The sequence below is a fragment of the Mesocricetus auratus genome, unplaced genomic scaffold (assembly GCF_017639785.1).
Source record: "Mesocricetus auratus isolate SY011 unplaced genomic scaffold, BCM_Maur_2.0 Super-Scaffold_100018, whole genome shotgun sequence".
Taxonomy (NCBI): domain Eukaryota; kingdom Metazoa; phylum Chordata; class Mammalia; order Rodentia; family Cricetidae; genus Mesocricetus; species Mesocricetus auratus.
In genome coordinates this window covers 777,876-794,223 of record NW_024429199.1, presented here as the reverse complement: position 1 = coordinate 794,223, position 16,348 = coordinate 777,876, and the positions used below count along the sequence as shown (strand labels likewise).

The window sequence follows — 16,348 nt, the reverse complement described above, 5'->3', positions numbered from 1 at the left end:
TCATATTCACATTTAACCTGACGATGTAATTGACAGTTCCCAGAAATCTTAAAGTTAGGTGAAGAAGAAATGTGCATTGAAAGCAAGGTATCTCAGTAAAAACTTGGGTGTAGCGGGGGGTCGCTTCTGGCCATCATTTCTCTGAGACCAGTGATTTGTAGGGTAGAGTAAGAGTAAGGGGGATTACAGAAAAGTTCCAGACTAGTCAGTAGAGAAACTTCTAAAAGCTTTATTAGAAAAGGACACACTCCCCCACCCCCACCCCCCTGAATATACACACCCAAAACCATGTATGCATGGTTTTATTCTTGAGAACTGAATCCTGGCATTGGTCATAAAGTAAAACAATCTTGAATTTTTGTTTGTTTGTTTTTTGAAACAGGGTTTCTCTATGGCTTTGGAGGTTGTCCTGGAACTTGCTCTGTAGACCAGACTGGTCTCGAACTCACAGAGATCCGCCTGCCTCTGCCTCCCGAGTGCTGGGATTAAAGGTGCGAGCCTCTAGCACCTGTTCAATCTTGACATTTATGCAAACCTTTCCTTTATGTTTTAGTCAAAGAAGTTTGGCAGAGATCACAGAACTTATACACACTGCTCTCCTCGTGCATCGTGGGATAGTAAATTTAAGTGAATTGCAGTCTTCTGATGGGCCACTGAAAGACATGCAGTTTGGAAACAAAATAGCTATCCTGAGTGGAGACTTTCTTCTAGCAAATGCCTGCAATGGACTAGCTCTTCTACAGAACACCAAGGTAAAAACAGACCGGCTTCACTGACCCCATGATCTTTCTTGCCTTTCTATCAGACCTGCTGTGGTCTATGAGAAATATGGGTCTTACTTGGAGAAGGGAATGTCTCCACATGTGAAAGTCTGGTAGAGTTTTTGGGTACATTGGGCTGCACCTAATGACCTGTTGGCATAAACAGTGGTCGCAGTGGATTAGACCCTAAGACCCCAGCAGAGGAAATATTCTAGATCTGTTACTTAATTGTACCTAGTCCTGTATTTTGGAAATTAGCCTCAGCATGGTCTTACCTTACAAAAGAAACTAAGGCTCAATGCTTTCAGAAAATGTTCTTTTTGTTTTCCTTTCATTGTCAGTTTGGATTTACTTTGCACTATTCTACCACACTGAATGAACCCAGGGTTTCATACATGACAGTCAAGCATAGCACTATTGTGTGTTATCCCAGCTACTTTGTGCTGTCTTATAAAAGCGCAGAGGTGCCGAAAGTACAGGCATGCCATAATGATGTAAACAAATGATTGTTTACACCACTTCCCTTTGTGGGGATAATATTTTAAATATTATTCTTTTTCTTGAACTAGCCGTGTCAGTCACATATTCTTTCTTCCACCGTGGCTTGAATCCAGTGAAAATGGATGTTTGATTACCATCAAAATCAAATCATTTTCACAGCCTGTGAAATCTGCCTGAGCTTGGTGTTTAGCATTCAAAGGCATCAGTATACATGTTCCAGCACCTAAGACCTCCACCATCTGCTCCATTAGGCACTGGATTTCAGCACCACTACTTGATTTACAAAGAGAAGACCAGGAAAAAGAAAAGAAATCTCAGCATGTCCAACAGCAGTCTCAAGAAACAAGAGTGACCAGGATCCTCCCCTTGGGAACCTCACCCCTCCACAGCCTCTGTGCACATCGCTCCTTCGCACTTGCGTGTATCCAGCACCTCCAGCAAAGAAAGTCCTTTTTAGACAACAGTGTTTCTTCCTGCGTTTGATGGTTGTGTAAACTTAAGCCTTTGCCCATCCTGTGCATCCCGCCTGTTCATTCCAAACGTGGATCTTCTTCGCTTCACAGCTCATTTTCTATGAGAGAACTAGAGTACCATTCATCTCCAAATCTAGGCATTTCATAGCACTCATTTGATCATAATAGATGAGGTCCAAATTGTGTGAACAGTATTGTGAACTGCAGAGACAGTAAGGGGAGAGAGACTACGTGAGTGAGGTCAAGAGTTCTCTTTGACAAATCACCTCCCCATGTTCAAAACCTGCCCTTTCAGTGAAACGCTTGGGACTGTTTTCCTCAGAGCAGTATTTAAAGGGATATAAATATTTTACAGCAGAGGACCTATTTTATTAAACAAGACTTAAAAATGATTACTGTCTTGGTATATTTAGGTTCTATTTACTGTTTTAATTTCCTTTTGTAAGAAAAATTGTCAATAAAGACAAAAACAAATAGACCACACAGTAATGAGGGATCAGGCAGAACGTGATGTAGAATTTGTTTATAATATGTCACTGTTTTTCACACTGACAGCCTGCTTTGGGGGGGGGTATATTTAACTTGATGAGTAAAGTTGTCGTGTTTGCAGCAGTTTTAGTATTCTATGGCTTATTCATTCTACCGGTTTCCAGTTTTCTTCTGGTGGATTTGTGTACAAGCTAATGGTATGTTTCTCTGCCCCTCCAGAGGCAGTATGTTAGCTGAAGGTCTCTGCAGTCAGATGACAGTCAGAGCTGTTTTATAATTGCCAAGGGTAAAATTAGCACAGTCAATTATTCTCTCTTTGGCTTTTCCCTAAAGATATTAGGGGTCTTCTAGGTAATTGCCTTAGGTAACACTTAGATTTTGAACTATTGCTGAATATAGAAATTGGTATATTAATCCTGAGACAGTAGTCTTCTTCTATTATAGATGGAGTCACAAGTACAAATTAACAAGGTTTTGAATTCAAGAGTGACTTTAAAATTAATAATTGAGTTTTCCTTCATTCAGTTATGAAATGTTTTATTAGTACTTCATTATGTAAAAGACCTGAACTAAAAGACCTCAGGCTTTCAAAGTCATGAGTTTCCTCACACCATTGATATAGTTGCTTGTGTAGAATATGCTATAATGTCTGAACATGTGCTCATTCCTGAGTCTAAACTTCTAGTTTTTGGGCATCAAGTTATCACAGAGACATATTAATTAGAGGGGAGTTCATAAAATAGAAACACACTATATAATTTATAACTTAAAGGCTTTTTAAAAAAATGTGTGTGTGGTGTGTAAAATTATGTGTGTATGTACCACATGTATGCAAGAGCTCTTGGAGATGAGAAGAGGCCATCAGTTCCCCTAGAACTGGAGTTATAGATGTTATGATCTACCTTGTAGGTGCAGGAACCAAACCTGGGTCCTCTATAAGAGTAGTAAGAGCTCTAAACTGCTGAGCCATCTTTCCAGCTGCTGTAACTTATCATTACAGGTTTTCTTTGGTGTTTATGCAGACTGGATTTCTATTTTAAGATTATGCCAAAGTACAAATGAGACTATTTTATTTAGGGATTGCTATTTGCCAATCTCTCTCTCTCTCTCTCTCTCTCTCTCTCTCTCTCTCTCTCTCTCTCTCTCTCTCTCTCTCTCTGTGTGTGTGTGTGTGTGAGAGAGAGAGAGAGAGAGAGAGAGAGAGAGAGAGAGAGAGAGAGAGAAGAGAGAGAGAGAGAGAAGAGAGAGTCCTTACTTTATAGTGATAAGCCTGGCATTTAAAGAAATAAATTCACATTGCCCCATAGTCATTTTCATGGAGATGAGAGACTGGAGTCAGCCTGATCTTGTCTGACACCCAAGAGCATTGTTATGGTGTCACTCTTGGGGGCTGTTCTATTAAGCACTAGTGACGTACAGTTCTAAATAACTGGCAGCACAGATGTACTCCTTACAGAATGATATATCTCCTTATGTTAATTTTGTCTTCCTACAGGCATAAATATGCTGTTTACAGGGAGAATTTTGTGTAAATATGTTCAATTTACGCATATAAATCTTTTATATATTTGTGTGTATATTATATACATTTGTGTGTGTGTGTGCGTATTTAGGTGTGTGTACATGTGAGTATGAGAGGGATGGCTGCATACATTTGAAAAGGCCAGATGTCAATGTCAGGTTTCTCCTCAATTACTCTCTACCTAATTTTTATTTATTTATTTACTTCTTTATTTTGAGACAGAGCTCAGTTTGTATCCCTGGCTGACCTAGAACTTACTGTATAAAACAAGTTGGCCTTGTACTCACAGAGATTTGCCTGGCTCTGCCTCCTGAATACTGGGATTAAAAGCATGCACCACCATGTCTGGCCACCCACGCAGGGTCTCCCACTGAACCTGGACCTTGGGGATTGGCTCAACTGGCTAGCCTGTAAGCCCCAGGGAGCCTCCCCTTTGCTGGAGTTCCAGGAATGTTCTGCCACACTGGAATTTTACATGGGTGCCAGAGAGTAAGCCTTCATCATTGCATGGCAGATACTTTACTGGCCAGGCCATCTCCCCAACCCATATATTTTAAATAAATGACTGCTATTGGGGTTTTTTGTTTGTTTGTCCTGTCTTTTATCATTAATTTTACCTTCTAATTTATATCAAAAGTGAAATCTAAAGCCATGCTGTATTATGTGAACTTAAGATTTCCCCTTCCCCTGTCATACGCATTAAATATAGGTACTTCTGAGATTGTAGATCTATATCAATGGTAGAGAGTACTTGCAGACACTAGGCTTTGTCCCCAGCATTCAGGATCAGAGGCCTAAAATGGCATTATTATGACAATGTGCATTTATACCTTTACTAGCTTATTTTACTTGTAGGAATTATTTATTTGGGGGTGGGGCTTTTATGAGACATTGTCTAATGTAACCCAAGACCTCCTCAAACTTGTTTTGTAGCTGATATTGGCCTTGAACTCTTGATCCTCCTGTGTCCACCTACTGAGAATTATAGGCGTGTGCCACTACACATGTAGCATGAAAAATAAAAACCCAGAGATAGATATTGGGGGTCAGATAAGCAAAGCAGCCACTAGCTCTTACCTCTACCTCAGACTGAAAGGGTGATCCTGGCTCCATGAATCCTGTGAGTGTAATGCCTTCTCCACAAATCTTCAGTCTGGAAACTAAATCTCTCCATGAGACCCTTTGTTTCTTCTTTTTATACTTCCCGAGTGCTAGGATTAATGTTGTGTGATCCCAAGTGCTGAAATCACCTTTGTGTGATCTGTTTCTCTTTAGGACTGGATCAATTCCGTGTAGCTCAGTGTGGCATTGAACTAACAGAGACCCATCTGCCTCTATTTTGGATCCTGGGATTAAATGTGTGTGCTACCACCACCTTGCTCTATGGCTAGCTAGTATGACTGCTGGGATTAAAGGTGTGTATCACCACTGCCTGACCTCTATGGTTTGTGGCTAGCTTTGCATTCTGAACCGTCAGGCAACCTTTATTAAATTATAAATAATATATCACCACACACACACTCAGCAATTATTGTGTTAATATGTTAAGCCTCTTCAGTTTGACACCCAAGATTAATGTTCTGCCCTGCATATAACCCACTTGTACATAGATATTCATGGCTAGAGTAAACTTGCACAGAAAGTAAGTAGACTATTAGGTATTATAATAATGAAAGACCTTCTCTATGTCAATTAAAAGTCAAAATACCACCATGAAAATACTTCAGAATTCCAAAACAAATTATTTCTTCTGCTTTTTCCTTATCATTTGCTAACATAGATACATATTAAATAGACTTCATTTTCTGAGTCTGCATGTTAGTATATGTATATTAGCATATAGTCTACTAAAAAACTAGAACGAGAACTACTATCTGTCTTTTTAAATGTATTATGTCATTAAAACCTTTAGTGAAAACAGTGTAATATAGTATTTCTTTGGCAGATCAAGCACCTGCCATCATGTAAAGTGAATGTTTCTTTCAAGGTCTGACAAATTGGAAATCTAGCAACAAAATAAGAGAGGCAACAAAGAATGAACTGAAAACACCCCAGAAAGCAAAACAAAATCCCTCCTTCTACGAAGTATAACTTTTGAAATATGTTGAGCTGAGCCTGTACTATCGTTGACCACACTGGCTACAGTAATCTTTTTTTTTTTTTTTGACACAATTACATGTAGACCAGGCTAGTCCTGACCCCCCTTTGTAATCAAGGATGACTTGACTTCCATCTACCAATTACTGTTATTTCAGGCCTACACCACCAAGTCCAGGTACAGTAATCTTACACATTTAACTACCTCCATCTTTATAAATCCCATTCTCTGTTTTCTTTTTTTTGTTTGTTTGGTTGTTTGGTTGGTTGGTTTTTGAAACAGGGTTTCTCTGTGACTTTGGAGACTGTCCTGGAACTAGCTCTTGTAGACCAAGCTGGTCTTAAACTCACAGAGATCCGCCTGCCTCTACCTCCCGAGTGCTGGGATTAAAGGCGTGCGCCAACACTGCCCAGCCCATTCTCTATTTTCTAGAAGTCAGTTTTTGAGGAAGAAGCTATGTTCAAAGTTGAATTGTCCCTAACTCTGTGCCTTGCAACCATCTTTCCTAAAACTTCCTGAGTTGGGAGTTTATGAGCAATTGTTGGACAGCTTCTTCTGTCCTCAGCATCCCAGGCTTTCCACCTGGTGTCTCCCTCCATCCTCTCTTCACCCCACAGGCTTGCCCATGGGGCCCTTCTTGTATCTTTTTTTTTTTTTTTTTTTTTTTTTTTTGCCCTTCTTGTATCTTACACCTCAGTTCATTTTACTTCAGCCAGTCTGTGAAGTACACACACGTCCTTATCGGACCACTTTCCTTCTCTCTTTATTTCAACGGGTTTTCACTTTTTCTTTGGCTTTTCCTTGCTCTTTCTTGGAGTTGTAAATCATCAAAGTAAAGAGGGTCAGTGAGATGACTCAGCTAGTAAAGAGGTTTGATAGGTAAGCCTGAGTTTAATCCCTGGGATCCATGACCTGGTTCTGTGAAGTTGTCTTCTGACCTCCACACATGCTTCATGGTAGACACACACACATATTCTCTGCATCATGCATGCACACAGTAATAATAAATAAAATATTTTGCCTCTGCATCCCAAGTGCTAGAATTACATATGTGTGTGTTTGTGTGTGTGTGAGAGAGAGAGAGAGAGACACTTGATTTGACTTTTTAAATATTTTTTACATTCTTTGAGAATTTCATATATTTTTATCATATCTTTCCTCTCATCCAATTCTCCTCCCATTTCTACCCTCTTCACCTGTTTACCCACCCAACTTTGGGTTTGTCTCCTGCCCCACATCAAGTCCAGTTTGCAAGTGTGGGGCCTGCCTGGAGTATGATTGACCTACCAGCTTTAAAGGAAGCTGATGCTCCCTCTTCCAGCAGTTTTCAAATGCCAGTAGCTCCTCAGCTAGTGATGGGATTCTGTGCCCACCTTACTCACCAATGCTAGGATTTTGTCTGGTTTACAAAATCACTGTGTGTTCATACATGCAACTGCCCTGGATATGTGTCTGGAAATATGTGTCTGGAAAACATTGTTATTTTGAAATCATCTTTGATGTCTGGCTCTTTCCACCCCCTACTCCCCAAAGTTCCCTGAGTCTTGAGGGAAGAATCATGATATACACATACATCACATTTAGGACTAAGAACTCCACAGTCTCATGTATTCTGCATATTGACTAGTTGATTATCTCAGTGTTAATTGTCATCTCCTACAAGAAGAAGCTTTTGTGATGAGAGTTGAGAGATGTACTGATTGAGTATAGCAATAAGTCATTAGTAGTCATTATACTACTATGCCTATTTAACAGTGTAATAGTATTAGGTTCTCCCCTAGGGCCCATGAACTACCTAGCCCCAGGTTCTTAACCCTGTAAACAGTGCCAAGAATGGGTTCCATCTCATGGAGTGGGCCTTAGAGCCAATCAGAAAGTTATTGGTTATTCATATAACATTTATACCATTATACCTGTCAGCATATCTTGTCAGGCAAAGTCATTATTGTAACTTGTAGGTTTCCCAACTGGTGAGACTGATGATTACTTTCTCCTTCAGTAGTATGAGTACCACCCTCTAGCACTATGAAAGCTAAATAAATTTTAAAAGAAAAAGAAAATTAAGGCATGGTAATGTATGACTAATCCTCACACTTGGGAGGTAGAAGCAAGAGAACATCATGAGTTTCATGTCATTGTCCATTACATAACAAGTTTGAAGCCAGACTGGTCTGTATGAGACCCTATCTCAAAATTTTAAAAGTGGAGAGGGGGATAGGGAATTATAGCTAAAAATGAAATAATCCTAAAATAGAATATATGTATGTACCCTCATCCTTTTACTAAGACAACACTTAAAGACAATTTAACAAATATTTGGTTTCCACGCACACACACTATTCATTTAATTGCAAATATTATAAGAGTTTGGATTTCTAGCCATCCTTTTTGAATTATAAGAAGATGGCATTTCTCATGAAGTAACCAAGCTCTTGTAGGCCATCTCTTGATAACTTTTTTTTTGTTAGAGAAGTATTGTTCAAGCTCTAAACAACTGACTTGCAGAGTAGTTGCAAACTGTAGTATATTTGTAATATGATGCCTGCTCTATTCTACCAACATGAAAAAGAAATCCTAAGAGAATTCAAAGGATCGACTAAGGCCACTTTTCATTAATAGCTCATTTGTATTGATATAAATTTTGTCTTAGCATTTCCATCATTTTCTTAACTCTATTAGAGTTGGGAACACTCAAGGAAAAAAAAAAATCACTACCAGCCAAAGTTGGCTTTATAGAGCCTGAGCCCAGGGGCAGATTTTATTTATTTAACAATAGTGACTGGGGAGAGCTCTTGTGGCAGCTAATGACCTGCTGGAGTTGTGTGCCCAAGGCAAAGCTTAAGGCCATTAGTCCAGCAGGTCATTAACTGACAAATGCCTGACCCCAAGGTGGGTTCTGATACTCTAACTGTGAAGACATTAAAGTGAGGGCTCTTAGAAAGGATGGCTGTGTTGAGATGTTTCTTTTTAAGCATTTTGAAAATACATTTATTTGTTGCTATTCATACAGTTTGTCTTTTTTTCATTTCTCTCTTTTTTAAATTAAGACAGGGTCTTACTGTGTGGCCTCGGCTACCCTCAAACCTGCCATCCTCCTGTCTCATCCTCCTAAATATTGAAATTTTAGATTTATGCCATCCCACCCAGCTAGATATCTCTAATTGCCTTTGTTCTAGGGCCATTTTCAGACAATAGTCAGTCCATAAGAGATGAGGAAACACCAACTAGTACTTACCTGTTTTATAGAGGTGAGATGTAGCAGAACACAGCAGAAAATGGAAGTGTCTAACTTTGGCTTTGGTTTACTAAGGTACTGCTGCTGTTGTTTAAGGCAGGGTCTCAAGTGCTAGGATTATAGTATAAACCATCACATCCTGTTTATGCAGTTCAGGGATCAAATGCACTGCTTTGTTCAATGTGGTGATGTATGCTTTTAATCCCAGCACTCAGGCGGCAGAAGCAGACAGATCTTTCAGTTTGAGGCCAGCCTGGTCTGTATCTGGCCAGCCAGAGTTACATAATAGAGACCCCGTCTCAAAAGGCCTGACAAGTGTGGAGGTGCACTTCTTTAATCCCAGCACCCAGGAGGCAGGGGGTCTCAGAGTTTGAGGACAGCCTACTCGACAAAGCAAGCTCCAGGAAAGCCAGGGCTATGCAGAAAAACCCTATGTTGAAAAACAAATAGAAAAACCAACAACAAAAAAGGGCTTTATGCATGCTAGGTGAGCATCATACCAACTGAGCTAGCTATATCCTCAGCTTGAGCTGCTTTCCTTTTCTCTTCTCCCATCCATCCTTCTCTTCTTCTCTCCTGTTCTCTTCCTATTGTTTAACACTCTCAGAAGTTGGAGTTTAAGTCAGCCATTTTTTTCTGTAGACTACTTATCAATCCTGACATTTGTAGCACCTTAACTCTTAACTCATACATAGTGAGATAAATATTTTACTACAACATCAAGGAGACTTCATAGAGTACTTTAGGGAAGTAACTAATAAGCAAAAGCAAGTTACTTTTTGCTTTTAGTTTTCCTATCTATAAAATCAAGGCAACATCATGTCCATCATGTGGATTCTCGACAGTTCTGATATTCTCTAATTCCAAGAGTTGTAGGAGTCACAACTGGCAACATAGAACTTGATCCTGGTGTGAAAATGGCATTGTATGTGGATGACAACAAAATACTCAAGTCAAGTTAATAAAGTCAGGCATACGTAGGGAATCCAAGACCTTTTAGATATGTCGTAGATTTGAAGAATTTCAAGCATATTCCAGAACTGTAACAACAGTTCAGTTCATCGGTTGAGTTCACTCTTCATGGTAGATGCATATGGAAAAACTTACTGACTTCACTGTCAGGGTACTTTAAAATACATATGCTAATAGACTGATATAAATTTCTGAGAATGATGATGCAGCAAAGTGATAACTTCAAATTTATTTTGAAATAGTTACGATTTCATGCAACTAATTCACATCTTAGAGTGGTATTTGCACACAACAAAATATCTTATGTGCATTATGCTAAGCAGTGAAGTTATAATTTAAAAACCATTTTGATCTTCTAAGCCATTGTCTACTCTCATTCTGAGAGAGTGTTTTCTGTTGTTTTTAACAAAATCTCAATCATTTGATTTTACCAATAAAGTCTCCAGTTGGGAGCCAGATGTTAGGGTAAAAGTCTGCTAGCTCAGAGGGGCAGAGAAAGCATCCTGCTGACCTTCCTCCTCAACCAGTGTCCCAGAAGCCTCCTCTTCCTCCTGAGCCATCTCAAACAAGATTCCTCAAACTGAATGTCCCTCCCTTCTACTTCCTGTGCATCTCTGTATCCATCCCCCTGACTCCCTCTTAGTCTCTATGGCCTTTTCCTGGTGATCCTACGTTCACTTCCTGTCGACTGGTTTCTTGTTCCTCGTCTTGACCTGTAGTTGACTTTATTTAATCCTGCTTGCAATATTCAAGCAGAAAGGTCTTGAATTAAAGGTGTGTGCTTGGGCTGAATCACATCACAACTAGAAACAGGTTTTTCCAGTAAATAACACAGTCTAGGTTCATGGTGTAATCAGCTGTACTACAACAGTTTTCCTCTGTGTTGGTCCTTTGGCCACTGTCTATTTACATCCCTTATCATCATGCTGTAATAAACTGTCTTGACATTATGGGTGAGAAGAGGAAAGCAGATTATAAACTGGCTATGGGCGGGCACACACTTGAGAACTGGGTTTTGGGAGCACAGGGCCAGGGCACATGTTTAGACAACATGGCACTGATATGGATACACAGTTTGAACCAAGATGGCTAATAGTGGGTGTTTTGGAAAACTATGATCTGGAAAAGATGACTGACACCTGATATCCAGGAAACCTTAAGGCAACCAGTGATAAAATCCATTATATAACTATTTATGGCTGAATGACACCTTATATAGGTTTTGTATAGGTGTGGCCCTGAGGCCAGAGGTATGAGCCTTTGCTTTTGCCTTCACCAGTCTGCATGTGTGTCTGTGTGTGGTCTTTGTATACTATCATGTGCCTGGTGTCTGCCTAATGGTCTGTGTTAGGGTGATATCTTGTTTGTACTCTACAAATAAAGCTCGCCTGAAGATCGGAGGGTGGAGCTAACCACTAGCTAACCCTAGAGGTTTGGAGGTCTGTACAGACAGACAGGAAGTGATATGGCTGGTGGAGAGAGAAAGTGATAAGGCGGGAGGAGACAGGAGCTCAGTCTCTTTTCAGTCTGAGGATTTCGTAGAGGTAAGAGCTCTAGTGGCTGGCTACTTTGCTTCACTAGTCTTTCAACTTTCACCTCCTAATATCTGACTCCAGGGTTTTATTGTTAAGACCTATTATAACTAGAGTTACACTGTGAATAACACCTCCTCACCGCCAATGACTTTTTTGCTTTTGTGGTTTTGGAGTTTAGAAGCCAATTTGGCCTATATATCTATTCCAAACCAGCCAGTGGGTTGCATAGCAAAACCCTGTTTCAGTGAACAAAAACAAATAATAAAAAGCCATTTGTAGATCTGGGGTGAACTTCATAATAGAGGATATATATGTGCTTAGCCTGTACAGGATGCTGTGTTCAATCTACCACCCCTCCAAGAAAACGCCAACTATGTATCCTAATAATCTGAAGAGTTTCTGACCACAGACTATCTCAGAGGATAATGTTACCATCCCCAAATTTTTACCATGTCATTGTCTTTGAGAAGGGAAGGGCAAATTTCCTAATTTTTGGAAGACAGTACCAGGAGAACACACTGTTCAGAGTTTCCTTGAAGCCTAGGTTTTTCAAGAGCTTCAAAGGTGTTTGGGAAAAATACAAGTATAGTTTTAGACAAGCTGTGTGGGTTTTAGCACAAGAGTCATGCATGTATTTCCAGACCTCTTTTTACAGTACGAACCTAGGGATGCTGTGGAAGTGCAAATGCCTGCCTTCTAGGGTAGTTCAGTTAGAAGGGAACTGACAACTGAACTGTGGAAGTGCATATGTAATGCGCATGTAGGCCTTATTGTGAGGTTGCACTTTACACACTCTGAAAGCTACTGTACAAGGCAGCATTCTCCATCTTTCAGCTGACACCTTTTAGAAGAATCCTAGGTGAAGCACTGTAAGCAACATGGATATTATCATCCGCATTAAAGAAAATAGGCAAATCGCAATTCTTTTAAAATTCTGCCAAGGCACTGAGTGTGACATCCTAGATACAATGGACTTCATCTTCAGCAGTTCCCATGGTATCAGAATCGCCTCTTTTTCTTTTTTCTTTTTTTTTAATAGCCATTCAGGTCTCAACACTTATTTATAGTCTTTCTAGCAATACAATTTTTCCACAAGCATCTCATTTTTCCCTTTTATGCAAAATTTTAAGGTTTTAATTGCCCCTTTTTTCAAGATCCAATTTGGCATTTAAATTGGTGCTTATTTGGCTTTGATCAATGGTAGACAGTCAGTGGCCAATGGCAAAATAAATACCTTTATTCAAAAAGTAGCAAATTTTTTGGATTGCCTTTTTTTTAAGATTTTGGGTAACAAACTAGGTAATATCTCACTGTATAGACCAGACTGATTTAATACTCACAGAGATCCACCTGCCTCTACCTCAGTGCTACGATTAAAGGCATGGTGGCATGTGTTGGCTACCCAAGCATTTCATCTGTCAAGCTGGTTGGTTACACTTGCACCCTGTGGACCTTCAGGATTGAGCTCCAGTTGTCAGGCTTGGTGGCAAGCACCTTTGCTCATGAGCCCTCTTGCTGATCCTTATTAAGGGAATTGTAACTTAATGAGACTAGTTTTGTGAGCAGAGCCAACCATATCAGCAAGCATTTGTGCAGTGAGTGCACTAGCCAATGCAGAATGAAATCTCAGCACTTGCTACTCTATTTTCTTGAGCTTGTGAGCTACTTCAAATTTCGTTTATTGTGATTTTATACTTTCATTTAGTCACCTGAAGTTTTCCAAAACCTTTATTAGCCAGTAGTTTATTAACCATTGTATCAGCTGCTCTAAATTAAAGGTGAAGATTATCAATTTGCAGAATTTTTGCTGCACCTGTCCTGATGGCCGTGCCATTTCTGTCTGCTGTCCCTCCTTAGCCAGAACTTCAGCTCTGCAGAACAGATTGTCACCCCTCCCACAGAAACGCAAGGCCTTACATGCCTGGCAGCATCGAAAAGCTTCCCTTCAAATAGCCCCCCTCCAGAACTTCTAAGTTAGTGATGTGTTTATTGTAGTAGACCTTTCATCAGCGTCTTCATTAAGCCTGCTTCTGCTCTGATAGGATGGAGTGGAGAGCCTTGCTTCATAGACTCCAGCCATGGCTGTACAAAGCCACTCGTTTACATTAATCACCATGCAGACTGGGGCTCATCTGGGCCGTTTGTGCCCAGCTGGTGGCTGAGTAGCTTTCACCCCTATTTGGCCACAGTTACTGCTCCCTGTGTTCTTCAGAGGTCACTGCCTCAGTGAGGCTGCCAGCCTGGAAGCTCTCACTGAGCACTGGAACTGAATCCACCTGAAACAAGACAAGGTGTTTGAACCCAGTTTGTAAATGATAAAGAACCTTACAGATATTAGATAGTATCATCAGTCTCTACTTACTGTACTTACCCAGGCCCTCACACCTCACCCTGGACTTGGTCTCTCATGCCTGTGCTTCCTTTGTGCTAAGAGAACTAAAAACCTATCCCCACTGCTCAGAAACCCTAAGCTTCCTCTAACTCTATTTCTTCTCTCTCTCTCTCTCTCTCTCTCTCTCTCTCTCTCTCTCTCTCTCTCTCTCTCTCTCTCTCTCTCTCTCTTTTAAGATTTAATATTATTTTCTATGTACCACATGTGCGCCTAGCACCCTCAGAGGCCAGAAGAGCATACTCTGCATTCATATACCTCCTAAATACAAAGATGAATTCCATGTCAGATCCCCTGGAGCAGGAGTTACAGATGGTTGTAAATTGCCATGTGGGTGCTGGGAGCCAAACCTAGGTCCTCTGCAAGAACCACAAGTTCTCTTAACCACTGAGCTATCTCTCCAACCCCCCCTCTTTATCTGTAATTTTATATTTTCCTGACAGTATGGATGACCTATATTTATGCTAAAACCACATTTTCCCTAAAATGTTTTAAAGCCAGGCCAGTGCACAGTTTTAATCCCAACACTCAGGAGGCAGGGGCAAATGGATGTCTGTAAATTCAAGGTCAGCTTGGTCTATGTGGAGAGTTCCGGATAGAACCTGTCTTTAAAAAATAAATGTATGTGACAATTTACTGGAGTTTTTGTTTATTCCTTTGAGACAGCCTGTAAGTTCCCTAGGATGACCTTAAATTTGTGGCCCTCTTGCTTCTGCCTTCCAAGTGCAGGGATTGTGTGTGTACCACCTCACCTGGTTTTTTGCAATGCTAGTGAACAAGCCCAGGGTCTTTGCATAGTAGACAAAGCACTCTACCTAGTTAGCAAGCTGAGCTACATCCCCAGCCTGGAAAATGTACTTTTCCCTGAGAGTATTTTTGCCTTTGCTTCTGTTTTTCAAGGGGGAGGATCTAGGAGTGCTGTAAATTGGTGTGTGATTAATGCTGTCAGCATCACAGATGTGCATTCAAAACTGTTTGCTTTTATAACAGCTGTTAAGAGTAGTAAAGGCTGGGGTGCTCTGTGTTCATATACCTCCTACATAGAACAATGAGCTCCATATTGCTTTGTTTTTCCACATTGTCATAAATGTAGTAAAAACTGTCACTAAAAATAACCTTTCAAGGGCCAGCAAGATGGCTCAGTGAGTAAAGGTTCTTGCTATCCACACACCTTGTGACCTGCTTTTGATCTCTTGAGCACAGATAAAGACAGGAGGAGAGAGCCAACTCTTGTAACCTATACACAAAAGCTCTAGCATATGTATACACACACACACACACACACACACACACGTCATAGACACACACAATAATAACTTTTTAGATTTGATTTTATTTGTGCTTATTGGTGTTTTCCCTGCATGTATGTCTGTGTACCACATGCATGCCTGCTACTGCAAAGGATAGGAGGTGTGAAGTCCCCTGGAACTGGAGTTATAGACAGTTGGGAACTGCCCATGAATGCTAGGAGTCAAACTCAGGTCCTCTGGAAGAGCAGCTTTTGTCCACTGATCCACCTCTCCAACCCCACACAACAACCCTTTCGAATTGAATTGGATACAGCCATATGACCTTACCACAGCAGATCAACCTATTGAGCCCTACTGGAGCCACACTAGTCTATAGTTACCTTTTTCCCTAAAGATTTAGTTATATTTTGCTTTAGCTTTTAATCCAAGCTGGTCTGGTACACTAGCCATTCACAGCACTCTTGAATTCAGTCCATCTGTCACTTGCTGGCTGACAGGACTCCAGAATCACACTTATTGAGAAAGGCACAACTTGTCTACACCACACCTACTGATCTCATTTTTGGCTACTCTAGAAACTATTGATTGACAATATCCTGTAAATCAGTTTGTGGACATAACTCAGCTTGAATTCCCTCAGAGAATAAAAACAGAATATGCTGGCCCTCTCCCAAGGGGGAAAACTTGTTATTTCATTATTTTTCCCAGTTACAAGAGCAGCATAATAAAAAGGGGGTGGGAATATAATATGTGATTTGTTTAAGCAAGTATAATTTAGACATTTTAAGTATGAGTGATTCCAAAAGGTTGGAATTTTTAAACAAAAATTTTCTAGTCTATAACTTTTACATTATTGTTTCCCCTTCTGATTTCTTCTTTGTATATAAAGCACATACTGACCTCATTTTGCTTTTAAAATACCTATCAGATTATTCTGTTTTATCTCCAGCCTTTTTTTTTCTTTAAGAATATTTTCAGACATCTCTATATAGCAATGTAAGGACTTTTTTCTAAGGGAGGTTGTAATTGCTTTTCTCTTACCACCTTCTACTTTTCTCAATTTCTGTTTTTTTTTTTTTTTTGTGAAGACAGTTTATTGTCATTTTCAGGAATGAGGACTCAG

At 40.1% G+C, this 16,348-nt stretch overlaps 1 protein-coding gene across 4 annotated transcripts in view; it reads left to right on the top strand.

The window, feature by feature from the left end:
- Window positions 1-16,348, top strand: part of Pdss2 (decaprenyl diphosphate synthase subunit 2) — a 218,033-nt gene that overhangs the window by 115,504 nt on the left and 86,181 nt on the right. For all 4 annotated transcript variants that reach the window (XM_040758279.1, XM_040758277.1, XM_040758278.1 and 1 more), the window contains one exon: window positions 554-752. In XM_040758279.1, the coding sequence (XP_040614213.1) occupies window positions 554-752 (199 nt within the window). The remainder of the gene's footprint in view (window positions 1-553; window positions 753-16,348) is intronic.